The following is an 11732-nucleotide window of genomic DNA, read 5'->3' on the forward strand; positions in this document are numbered from 1 at the left end:
CCGCCCCCCCACGGCACACCACACCCACTTCTGCTGCAGTGCTGGCTACTGCATGCCGCGTGGGAGGGTTGTCCAGGGCAGCCGCCGCCTTCCTGTCCGTGTCCGGAGAGCTTGGCGCTGTGCTCAGGGCATGGCAAGGCCGCGAGGAGTGTGTGGGGTGGGGGGCCGAGGAAGGCACCCCAGAGCAGCAGGGGCCCGCCGCTCCCAGTGACAACGACAGCATTGTCTATCTGTGCTGTGCAATACAGTAAGTGGCCGTGAGCTAGCGTGAGCGAGAACAGCATTTCTAACTGTATGGAGTGCTAATGGGAAAAGCCACGTGTGGCTAGTGCACGTACCACCCCGGGCAGCACAGCCCCAGGCTACCCTCCGGCCATCCCGGCGGGGGCCTCAGCTGGCTTCTCCTTCGCAGGCCCAGGGTAGAGAGAGGCCAGGCAACTTCCTGGCCAGTGTGGTTTTCGTGCAACCCAGTGCAGAGGAGGCTGAACAAATGAGTTAGCACAGACCTCGGTTGAGCCCCCGATTCTAGACAAAGGATTATAACCCAAAGGCACAAAATATAAGTTATTTATTTGGTCACAGAACCTGGGGTCAGCCCCTGAACAGAGCAGACATCAGGGAAAGGAGGCAGGGGCAGCGGCAGGGGTCTCGTCTCTGCCTGGCCTCCTGCCACCCCTGGCGGCACCAGGAAGGTCCAGAGTGGCGGCCAAGGGCTGAGCTCTGCGGGAACCGCCCGTGACCCATGACCTCCTGCGCTGCGGAGGAACGTGCTGGCGTCTGTGCAAGGCCAGCAGGCCACACCTGTCCTCCAGGTCACCACCCGGCCTCTGGGCTGCCGGGGCAGACGGCCGACACAGGCCGGGTCCAGGTGGGGGTCAGATAGCTGTGGGTTTCTCATCGCCTCCATCTGTGCAGAAGGAGAAGGAAAAGGATGGGGGGGGGAGTTTGCCGCGGGGAAGGGGGGCTGCCTTGCAGTCCCAGGGGCCCACTGTTGGAGGGGGCCTGCGGCTTCCCCTCAGCTAAACTAGAGCCTGGCCCCTGCCTCACGCGCGGCAGGCACCTACCCCCGCCTGCCTCACCGGGGCCTCAGACCAGGGCCCGGCCCCCTGCGACACCACCATGGTTGTGCAACAAACAGGGGCAGTCCTGGACTAGGACACAGTGCCTCAGGTTCCAAGGGGTGTTCGCCTCCTAGCTTTGACCTTCCCGCCTCCTGAAGTGCAATGACCCCGAGCTCTCCCGGCAGGCACAGTGAAGGTGGAACCAGGGTCTGAACTGGGTCTCAGGACCCCCAGCCTGGTGCTCACCGAGAACTGCCTGCGCTGGAGCGGCCCTGGGCTTGCCCGCAGGAGAGGGGCCTGAGAACCGGCAAGGTCTCCCACAACCCCTCCCACTGCCCGCTGAGAACCTGGCCCCGCACACTGTCTCGGGGCAGTATGGGCCCCGGGCGAGCCCCCCGATGTCTACGCCAGAAGGGAAAGTCACCAGGAGCGACCCCACAAGGGCAGCAGAGCCGAGCACACCAGCCACCACCACCTCCCCCAAACTCACATCCGGAGGCACTTGTCCTTCCCACCACTTGCCACTCTCTGGCCATCTGGACTCCAGTCGACAGCGTACACCTGAGCCGGGGCGGGGGCGTTGGAGGGGAGGTGGGGCAATGAGGAGGGTGAGGGAGAGGGCCAGGCTCCAACTCCTCACCCTCCCCAGCCCCCATGCGTCGGCCCTACCTCATCCGCGTGGCCCGGCAAGTCCGTGGCCAGCTTCTGGGCCTTCACGTCCCACACCTTCAGCGTGCTGTCGCTGCTGCCACTGACCAGGAGCCGGCTGTCAGCGGACCACGCAATCTGGTACACGGCAGCCACGTGGCCACGCAGGGAAGCCAGGTACCTGGGCCAAGGGAAGACGACGACGACGTGTCTGAAGGGCGCTCGGTGCCCCACAGCAGCGGCCGTCAGCCCCGGCTGCCTGTTACAGTCGCCTGGGAACCTGTACAAAATCCCACGGCCGGGCCCCACCCCAGGCCAATCATCGCGGTGCTGCTTCCTGGGTGCCGCTCGCCGGGCCCCGGCACAACGGGCCCCCGCTCAACTTGGCGTGCCTCAGAATCCAAGGCAGTGCCCGCTTAGCCCGCCTGCGCGGCATCCTCCCCATGGGGCAGCGGCCTGCTGACAGGCGGCACAGAGCGACACGGGGCCAGGCCCACCTGGAGCTTTCGGGCCAATACAGGCTGTGTCCACTGGGACAAGTCACCAGGCCGCTCCGACACGCGTCGTCTCACCTTAAAAGGAAACCGAATGGACACAGAGATGCCAAGGGCTTCCCTGGCTCCTTCGTGCCCACGCCGTTGCCTCTCCTTCAACCTAATTAACCCCATGGCGCGGTGCCTCTTTACGCCAGGGCTTTTTGGACTTAATGATGAGCAGAATCACCCAGCGATGTTATTAATCTGCAGATTCTGTGGCTACCCTCAGTACGTCAACAAACAAGGGCTGGTGAGGATGTGGAGAAAGGGGAACCCTCATGGAAATCGGTGTGGCTGCTACGGAAAACAATACGGGCGTTCCTCAAAAAACTAAAGATAAAACCATCCTATGACCCAGCATTTCCACTTCTTAGTATTCATCCAAAGAACTCCAAAACACTAATTCAAAAAGATCTCTGCATCTCCATGTTCACGGCAGCATTATTTACAACAGCCAAGATACGGAAGCGATCTAAGTTACGTGTCCACTGATGGGTGAAAAGATAAAGAAAATGTGGTACGTGTATACAATGGAATGACTCAGCCATAAAAAAGAATGAAATCTTGCCATTTGTGACAACATGGATGGACCCAGAGCGTATTATGCTAAGTGAAATAAGTCAGACAAAGAAAAATACCATATGATTTCGCTTATATGTAGAATCTAAAAATCAAAACAAATGAACGAACAAAACAAAAACAAACTCCTATATATGGAGAATAAACTGATGGTCGCCAGATTGAAGGAGGGTTGGCGGGAAGGGTGAAAAAGGTGAAGGGATTAAGAGGTACAAATTGGCAGTTACAAAACAGTCACCTACAAAACAGGGATGTAAACTACAGCAATGGGAACCGAATCAATAATACTGTGATAACCATGCACAGTGTCAGACAGGCACTAGACGTACTGGGGTGATCACCTTGTAGGGTATCTGAATGTCTAATCACTCTGCTGTACACCTGAAACTAGTATCATATCGCATGTCAACTATCATTGGAAAATAAATTAATTAAAAATTGTTTACAGCGCAGATTCTGATTCTCAAGGTCTGGGTGGGCCCCAAGGTTCTGAATGTCCATCGAACTCCCAGATGCTGCCGCCGCCGCCAGTCTGCAGACCACACTGATGAAGGCCAGCTTTAAGATCTTCTCTCCTTAGATGTGAAATGAACTAGCCTTCTCAGTGCCCACTTAATGCTGCTGCTAAATACAGCACCTCATTCAAACCCGGCAGCAAAGCTGACAGGTTAAGGTGTCCTCTTATCACAAAGAGAAAACAGAGGCTCAGAAAAGCCAAATGCTCGCCGAGGCCACACAGCCGGTAAGTGGCAGAGCCAAGCTCCTCCCAGAGAAACGGCGGCCTCCTCCTCCCGCCCCACTCACCTGCCCGTCCTGCCGTCCCACAGCTTGATGGACTTGTCGAAGGAGGCGCTGGCGACCACGCGGGAGTCCGGGGAGAAGAGCACCTGGTTGATGAGGGCCTGGTGTCCTGTCATCCGTGCGAGGGGCTTCTTGTCCTCTGCTGGGGACCACAGGAATAAGGTGAAGTCGTCGGAGCCAGACACCAGCCTCTCTGGGCCCTGGCCCTGGGGGGCAGAAAGCACAGTGTCGGACATGGTCTCGGGCAGGAGAGTCTGACCTCGGCTGCAGACACGCTACTGATTTGATTGCTCAATACCAGAGGCAAGGCCTGGGCCAGCCACTAACTCATACGAGTCACTGCCCCCAAAAGGAAACTTTATGAACACAGGACAATTTCTAAGATATGTCATTACATTAAAAAGTATGAGACAGAATGGTACATCACAGAGGGGAAGGATTGTACACGTGGGTCTGTGCTACTTCATGACGGGAATACGTTCGAGAAATGTGTCATTTGGCAACTTTGTCACTGTGCGAACTCCACAGAGCGCACTTACAGCTCCCGGGCGAGAAGCCCGCACAGCATGTCGCCGTACAAAACGGCGCGGGAGTGAATCCAGCACAGAGGAAATGAGGCAGAGACGCAAGACGCATGAGGCTGCTGCCACCACACATGGCACACTGTTCATAGCCAACTTTTTAAAAATAGGTCTAAAGAGTTCACCCCAGTAACAGTAACGCACCGCGATGGGGCGTTGGGCCAGCTACATCGCCAGGGAATGGTTTTTCATTACAATCTTATGGGCCCACCGTCGCAATGTGGTCCACTGTTGACCGACATGTCACTGTGCAGCAGTGACCATATTGTATACGGTGCACGGGTACACACACGTGTGCATATATGAAGTCTCCGGAAGGAGAAACAAGATACTGGTGGCACTAGATGCTTTCAGAGGGAATGAATGAGCGTGCGACAGAGACGAGAGATTTTCCACTATCTACCTTTTTGTGTTCTTTGAACCTTAGATCATGTGACTGTGTTACTTATACAAACTAAATAAAATAAAAAAGAGAGGTACCTTGGGAACGCAATATAGAGAAGCAACTAAAACAAAATGAAATTAAGTGATCCCCAGCACATCAGGATCTCAGGAGTATGAACTAGGGCTTCCAAGAACGGCTTTCCAGAAAAGGTACTTCCCGAGTTGGGCTGGAAGGCGGGGCGCTGAGCGCGGGCAGAGCTGCAGGGACTAGGGGAGGGAGAGCGCCGTGCTGGCCACGCTGGCGCGTACTCACCCGCACGAGGTTGTACCGGCTCAGGGCCCTCTCCTTTAGCTCCTGCACTGTGTCCACGCACCGGAGGGAGGGAAGGAGATGAGGAACGAGACGGATTAGAACATCCAACACAAACGGCAAAGACCCCCAGCCTAGCTCCGACCCTCACGCATTAAGCTACAGACTGGCTCTTGGCCGCGCAGCTGCCTCCCCGCCTCCTCCCGTTCACTCACAGGACCCCTGGACGTCTTGGGCGTTCACAGAGGCCTCGGCGGGCTCAAAGGCCCCTGTGCGCAGGGCGTAGTCCGTGCTGAGGGCCATGGTATTCACCCAGTGGCCATGGCCCTGCAGAGTCCGGCAGAGCACGCCCTAGGGGAGAGGGAGACGGGTCAGGTACCACTCTCGACCCGGGGGCACCCGCTCCCCAACACTCGCCCCCGGAGCCTCAGAACAAGGACCCTTCCTCGGTGCGATCTTAACCACACCACCCTCACGGCCTCATGTCTCTCCTCATTTGTACAAAGAGAGCACTAGCTCAGATCAATGTTTCTGAAAACATGTTTCCTGGAGAGAAGTACATTAGAATGAAAAGGCTCTAGTCAAGTGAGTTCGGGAGGCGCCAGGTTCAGTGACGCTGCAGAGGCTTCCTGCAGCAGGAATTTCCAGGGCCGGCCAACGCTGACGGACGCTGGAGCCTCCCCGACAGCGCAGCACCACCCTGTTTCCGTGTTCCCCGACCTGGCTCCCACAACATGCTCCAGAAACACTGGTCAGTGTTCTTTCTAGCACTGGCCTCCCGAGGCCTGATTTCCCCGGACTGGCTTCCGGGCGCTCCCAGCTCTTACATCGTGGGCCCTCCAGACTTTGATGGTGCGGTCCTGCGAGGCGGAGTAGATAAGCCCGTCCCCTCCCCACCGAAGGCAGGTGACTGACTGGGTGTGCCCGGTGAGGATGCGCTCACAGCGGCCCGAGGCTGTGTCCCAGACCCGCACGCTGCCATCCTTGGAGCTGCTGGCCACGTAGCGGCACTCGGGGTTCCTGGAGAGGGGAGGGGAGGGGAGATGTGACCTCGTTTCTGACCTGGCGATGCCTGTCTGCCCACAGCATCTCCCCATGGCCCATTCAGGGGTCACGGACAAGGTCTAGGCAGCTCCCTGACTCCAGGATCCAGCTGCACCTGCAGGCAGCTCTCAGGCCCTGTGACGGACAGCCCCTCCCGCGCAGCGAGCAGGTGCGGAAGACCTGCCCTACTTCCTGCCTCACGGTCGCTGTTGGACTGCTCACCTTGCCCCCTCTGCATTAAGCGGGGTGGGGGACAGCTCTGGACCCCTCATCCCTCATCACCCCAGCTCTGTCAGTGTCACTTACGTATGGAGGGGCTCCCAGCTCAGGCCTGTGATCCACTTGCTGTGGCCGGCGAGGGTCCTGCCCACCTGCTTCCCCGTGCTTGGGTCCCACAGGAGGATCTGGAAGATGGAAGTTCACAGAACAACCCTCCCCAACCGTCCCCCACCCTGCCCACCCTCCCTGAAGTCCCAGAACCCGACTCGGGCCCAGCTCCACAAAGGGAACCCCAGAGTCCCTGCCCAGGTACCCCGCCCACCGTCTACCTGGCCATTCTTGCAGCCGGAGGCCAGCTTCTTGCCGTCTGGGGACCAGGATATGCTAAGGACCCAGTGTCTGTGTCCTAAGTAAGAGGGGGAGAGAGGAAGGAGGAAGGTCTCTTTTCATCCCCAGTTCCCAGCAATGCCTGGCAGGTGGCAAGCACTCCTAAACGCGGAGCTGAAAAACTGAGCATCGAACAAAAGGATAAGGCTTCCTAGGCAGGTGGAGAAAGCGCCCCAAGTGCAAAAGCCGGGCCTCCTGCTGCACAGATAACACTGCCTCTGTCTAACATCCCCTCCGTGGCACGTGGTACACAGTGTTTTCCATCATCCCTTGAAACCTCACAACACCTCTAAGGTGTGAAGCCAAGCAAGAATTATCAGCCCCATTTTCCAGAAGAGAAAGCGGGAGCTTAGAGGCGGTACACCCCTCACACAAGGTGCTTGCTCAGCTGGTGTGTGGACCCCCGTCTGGTGGCACCAGTACCCCCTACGACTCCAAATGCAAATCCTCAGGCCACACCCCAGACCTAGAGACAAAAGCGCTGGGGGTGAGGCCCAGCGGCCCGTAGCTGAACAAGCCCCCAGGTGATTCTTTTCTGACGCAGGTTGAAGTTGGATTTAAGCCAGGTTCCCCTTGTTGCTAGCCAGCTGGTGCCTTCCCACAGCCCCACGCTCACGCTCTGGTCTAGTCTGCTTGTTTCTAAGTGGCTGGCTGGGCGTGAGAGGACGGTCTCCGCCTGGGAACGGCAGTCGGTAAATGGATGGGAAGGACTTGGAATCTGCTCCGGGCCTCCTCAGGACTGAAAGCGCTGAGTGAACCACCGGCCTCCCAGTAAGGCTCCCTAAATGGCCAATTGCATACTGACCCTGGCATGTGAAATGCGGCGTCTCCGTGCTGAGATCCCAGAAGCGCACAGTGGTGTCTCCAGAGCCACTGGCCAGGTACCTGGGGAAGAAGAGAGGCTGCCTGAGCCCTGCAGTGGGGACGAGGGCTAGCGCTCATCCCAAAACACTGCCCGTGTCTGCTGCCCTTCATTTGTCTTTGGGGAACAGCATCTGGGACTGGACCGCTCTCTCCCCTGAAAAGAAGTAGAACACAGATGTGATCTGGGAGATGACCCCAGGCGGCCACTTCTCTCACCTTCCTTCCTAAAGGAAATGGTCCCAGCTAGGACCAGATGCAAAGCTTCTCATCATCCCCATAGGGCTGAGAGAAGCAAAGAAACTCAGTTTCTGCCCTGACTGGTGTGGCCCACTGGGTGAGGCATCATCCCAGAAGCCGAAAGGTCGCTGGATTGATTCCTGGTCAGGGCTCATGCCTGCGTTGGGAGCCAAGTCCCCTGGTTGGGGGCGTGTGAGACAACCAGTTGGTGATTCCCTCGCACATCCATGCTTCTCTCCCTCTCTCCCCTTTCTCTAAAAATAAATAAATAAAATCTTAAAAATAAAAACCAGTTTCCCGGATGACGAAGTGACTTGCCTAGGCCACACAGCTAGAGGGGGCAGAGCTGATGACCTTGCAGCTCAGATCTCCCGAGATCAGCTCCGGGAAGGACTCCTCCAAGGCGGGCGTCCTGGGTCTTTGTGGACGAAACCTCACTCGGGAAGTCCCTTACTTGCAACCTGAGCCTGGAGCTTGGGTCACATGGATCATAACTTGGGGGTGCCCTCGTCACTCCAGCCAGAGGCCGCACCCCCACACCCCCCTCCGCAATTCTGCAGTTGTTCGTACTTTCCTGTGGGGCTGAAGGCCACGGAAATGACGGCCTCGCTGTGACCCTCCAAGGAGCTGGTGCAGCGGGTCACGGCGCGGACCTTGAAGATGGCCTGTGGCTGGTAAATGATGTCGAGGACCTTCTCCGTCTCCACCGCCTGTGACTCCAGCGTCCTCCCCAGTGAGGAGACAATCTCCGCATCGTGGACGTAGAAGGCCAGGGGCAGGGGATCCTCCTGGAGGGCAATAGCAAAGGGCAACTCCCCCATCAAAAGATGGGCAGGGGCCACCTGCACCAGGGAGGCGCCCCCCCACTGAGCTGTGGGGAGGCAAAGCGTCCTTCTTTTCAGCGCCCTGCTTGAATCACCCATCATTCCCCATTGAAATAGACCTTTTCAGTCCTTGAAGGGCAACTGTAAGATGCTTCCATAGCACTTTCAAATCCTTTATCTGCCTCCTACAACAACCCTAGGAAGTAGGCATTCATATTCCCACTTGATAGATGGAAAAAACCTGAGGCTCTGAGCAACTAAGTAGTTAGCCCAACATCCTATAGCTAATGACTAATTCAGAGTCTTCAGTGTTCTTTAAAAAGTGCACTAACGCCCAGGATTAGTATACACCATTTTCCAAACCACCACACCACACTGCATAATGTGTTAAGAAACATCCAAAAAGCTGTCTGGAAACGCGGACTCTGCTTCACCCCAGGGTCTGGTGCAGTAAGTCCGAGGGCTGAGTCCAAATACTGTATTTTTAAGCACCTCCCACCCCAACAGAGGGCAACACTTCGAAAACACTGGCTGGGAAGCTAAAAGAACATGGGTTTGGAGGTTGGCACATTTGGGTTCCAATTCCAAACCCACCATCTACTGCGAATAACTTACTGCCACCGGGCACACTGTGACATGGAGGGAATTAATCAGGGGCTGTGGCGAGGAATCATTTGACAATGCGCCCAATGACTGTGGACCACGATGGTCGATGGTCGGCGCGTAAAGCGCTCTCACACTGAGGCATCTTTCTGACCCTCCCCCGGGTAAGTGGCACTCCATGGACTCGTACCGCGGGGTACTGCCCACTGTCGGCGAAGAATGGGGGCCCCTTCGGTCTCCGGATCCCCTGAGGCCCCGACCCGGGCGGCACCGGCCATTGCTCACCTGGGCCAGCAGCGCGTTGCATATGAGCTGCAGCTTGTCCGGGGTGATGTCCACCGGCACGTCGAACGGGGATCCCAGCAGCTGCCCGCCCTCATCCTGGAACTGCACTAGCAGCCGCTGAACGTCGCGCGCGGCCGTCTCGTCCTGCGCCAACAAGCGCAGCGGCCGTCAGCCATACGGCTGGGACGGGAAGGTCCCCACTTCCGCCTCCCTCCCGCATCATAGACTCCGGCCCCGACAGCCCTTTGCGAGGTCCCCTCCCCCATTCACGCACACCCACCGCCACCGCCGCCGCCATCCCGCGTCCCCACGTGGAGGAGAAAGACTCCGGGAGGGACAGAGCGCCGCCCCCGTGGTCGGGTGGTGCTGCAGCGAGCGACAGTGCCCTCTGGCGTTGCGGAGGGAAAGTGTCACGCCGCGCGAGGCCTCCGGCCTTGGGAATGGGCACCCCCAGTACCCACCTCCCCCGTTGGACTGCTCGCTGATGCAACCAGCCTTTTGCCTCTTCAGAAAAGGGATTCTTGCCTCACTTTATAGGTGGGGAAATGGAAGTTCTGAGCGGTTGATTTTCCCCAAGGTCACAGAGATAGAAGATGACAGAAGACCAAAGAGGTTCCAAGCAGCAGCGCTCTGTAAGAGAGGACTTTCAAAGCCAAAGGCTACTGGGGTGAGGACAGAAATTAGTATTCTTTTTTTTTATTTGAAAAAGTGACTTTTATTGTATTTTTATTACACATATTTATTTAGAAAAATTAGAATACATGGATAAAAAATAAAATAGAATAAAAAATCCCTATCACTTTACCCACCTGGAAATAAATCACTGTTTAAAAAAAAATTAAATTTATTGGAGTGACACTGGTTAATAAGATTATACAACCTTCAAGTGTACACTATTATAATACAGCATCTGTACATTGCATTGTGTGCTCATCACCCAAAGTTTAGCCTCCTTCCGCCACCAAATAATTAACCTCCTTTACCCTCTTCAACTTCCCCCTACCTTCTTCCTCATATCATTCTTTTAAAACTGGATTAAATCAATTAAAAATATTTGATGACTCCAGAAGCAGAAAACATCTACAGTTCTCAACACTGTAAAGCAATAACAATAATAATGACAATAATAGCAGTGTATCCACCTTGGTCTAAGTGCTTTACACAGATACATCGTACAACCCTTTTCTCCCCACAGCACAGGCGAGGAACTGAAGCAGAGAACAAAGAACAGGAGCGCTCTTCCCAGACACCTGGGGTTCCCTGCCAGCCGTCCCCTCCCTCGCCCCCAGCCCCTCACATCCCTTGTCCCTCCGGGCAGCCTCAGGCTCGGCCAGTTCCACCCAGTTAACCTGTCTTAACTGTGCTCCCTCCACCCCCACTGCCACGCTCTGCTCTGAGTCCCCATGTTTCCTACACACCCCTTCACTTGCCTCCCTGTTTTTATTTTTGCCTCCACCGTGCATTCTCCGCACTGCAGCCAGGGTGATGATTTCAAACCAAAAAATCTGGTCTGTTTTTCCCCAGCCCTCCCGCAACCCCCAAACGCTGCAGTGGCTCCCATTACATGCAGGGAAAAAATGTAAACTCCTTAGAGGGGTCCATGCAGCCTCACTTGCCTCTCCAGCCTTTCTTCTCTCTTTAAGATCACATCCTTCCGGCTTTGTCTTCGCTCTTCCGCAGCATGACCCTTCCTGCACCTGTGCTTTTGCAATGCAGTTTCCTCTGTCTGGAAATGTTATAGACTGAATTGTGTCCCCCCAAACCCCTAACTCATACATTGAAGCCCTGACCCCCCCCCCCCCCCGCCGCGACTGTATTTGGAGACAGGGCCTATAAGGAAGTAATAAAGGTTACGGGAGGTCATGAGGATGGGACCCTGATCCCGTAGGACTGATGTCCTCATAGGAAGAGCACGAGGCACCAGAGCTCTCCCTCTTTGCACTGACACAGAGAAACAGCCAGGTAAAGACACAGTGAGAAGCTGGCTGTCTGCAGGCCAGGAAGAGACGTCTCATCAGGAACCGACACTGGTGGCACCTTGATCGCAGACCTCTAGCTTCCAGTGTTGTGAGAAAATAAGTTTCTGACGTTTAAGCCACCCAGTCTGTGGTATTCTGTTATGGCAGCTCTAGCAAACTAATACACATTTCTCACTCCTCAGGTCTTTTTAAATATTCATTCATTCATTCATTCAGCAAGTATATTGAGCCTCCCTTTCTAGCAGGCATTGATCTAGGAGCTCTCTGTATATTAACTCCTTTAATCATTTACTCAGGGAAACCTTCTCCAAAATGATGTCATGTTCCTGTATTATATGTTTTCAAAACATCCAGGTATTTGTCCTATTTAAAATTGCAGATGGATGGAAT

At 55.7% G+C, this 11732-nt stretch overlaps 1 protein-coding gene across 1 annotated transcript; it reads right to left on the reverse strand.

The window, feature by feature from the left end:
- Positions 1-610: 610 nt before the first annotated feature.
- NLE1 (notchless homolog 1) lies at positions 611-9693 on the reverse strand. The gene is made up of 13 exons (XM_054593339.1): positions 9644-9693; positions 9364-9507; positions 8222-8439; positions 7356-7435; positions 6493-6569; positions 6251-6348; positions 5728-5920; positions 5116-5251; positions 4904-4950; positions 3629-3831; positions 1731-1890; positions 1552-1622; positions 611-907 (listed from the first exon to the last, which is right to left on the reverse strand). Exons 1-13 carry the CDS (start codon positions 9659-9661, stop codon positions 895-897), a joined length of 1458 nt encoding a protein of 485 aa, XP_054449314.1. The 5' UTR covers positions 9662-9693; the 3' UTR covers positions 611-894.
- Between the last annotated feature and the right edge of the window lie 2039 nt (positions 9694-11732).

The sequence above is a fragment of the Pteronotus mesoamericanus genome, unplaced genomic scaffold, assembly GCF_021234165.1.
Source record: "Pteronotus mesoamericanus isolate MK-2021 breed Mesoamerican mustached bat unplaced genomic scaffold, CSHL_Meso_final scaffold_408, whole genome shotgun sequence".
Classification (NCBI taxonomy): Eukaryota; Metazoa; Chordata; class Mammalia; order Chiroptera; family Mormoopidae; genus Pteronotus; species Pteronotus mesoamericanus.

What these genes read in the sequence shown, in the direction of transcription:
- NLE1 (XM_054593339.1), bottom strand. An exon ending in CCAAGACGTCCAGGGGTCCT is followed by an intron (nt 4,951 to 5,115) that starts GTGAGTGAACGG and finishes GCGTGGACACAG; the next exon opens with TGCAGGAGCTAAAGGAGAGG. An exon ending in TGGGACGGCAGGACGGGCAG is followed by an intron (nt 1,891 to 3,628) that starts GTGAGTGGGGCG and finishes CCCTTGGCCCAG; the next exon opens with GTACCTGGCTTCCCTGCGTG.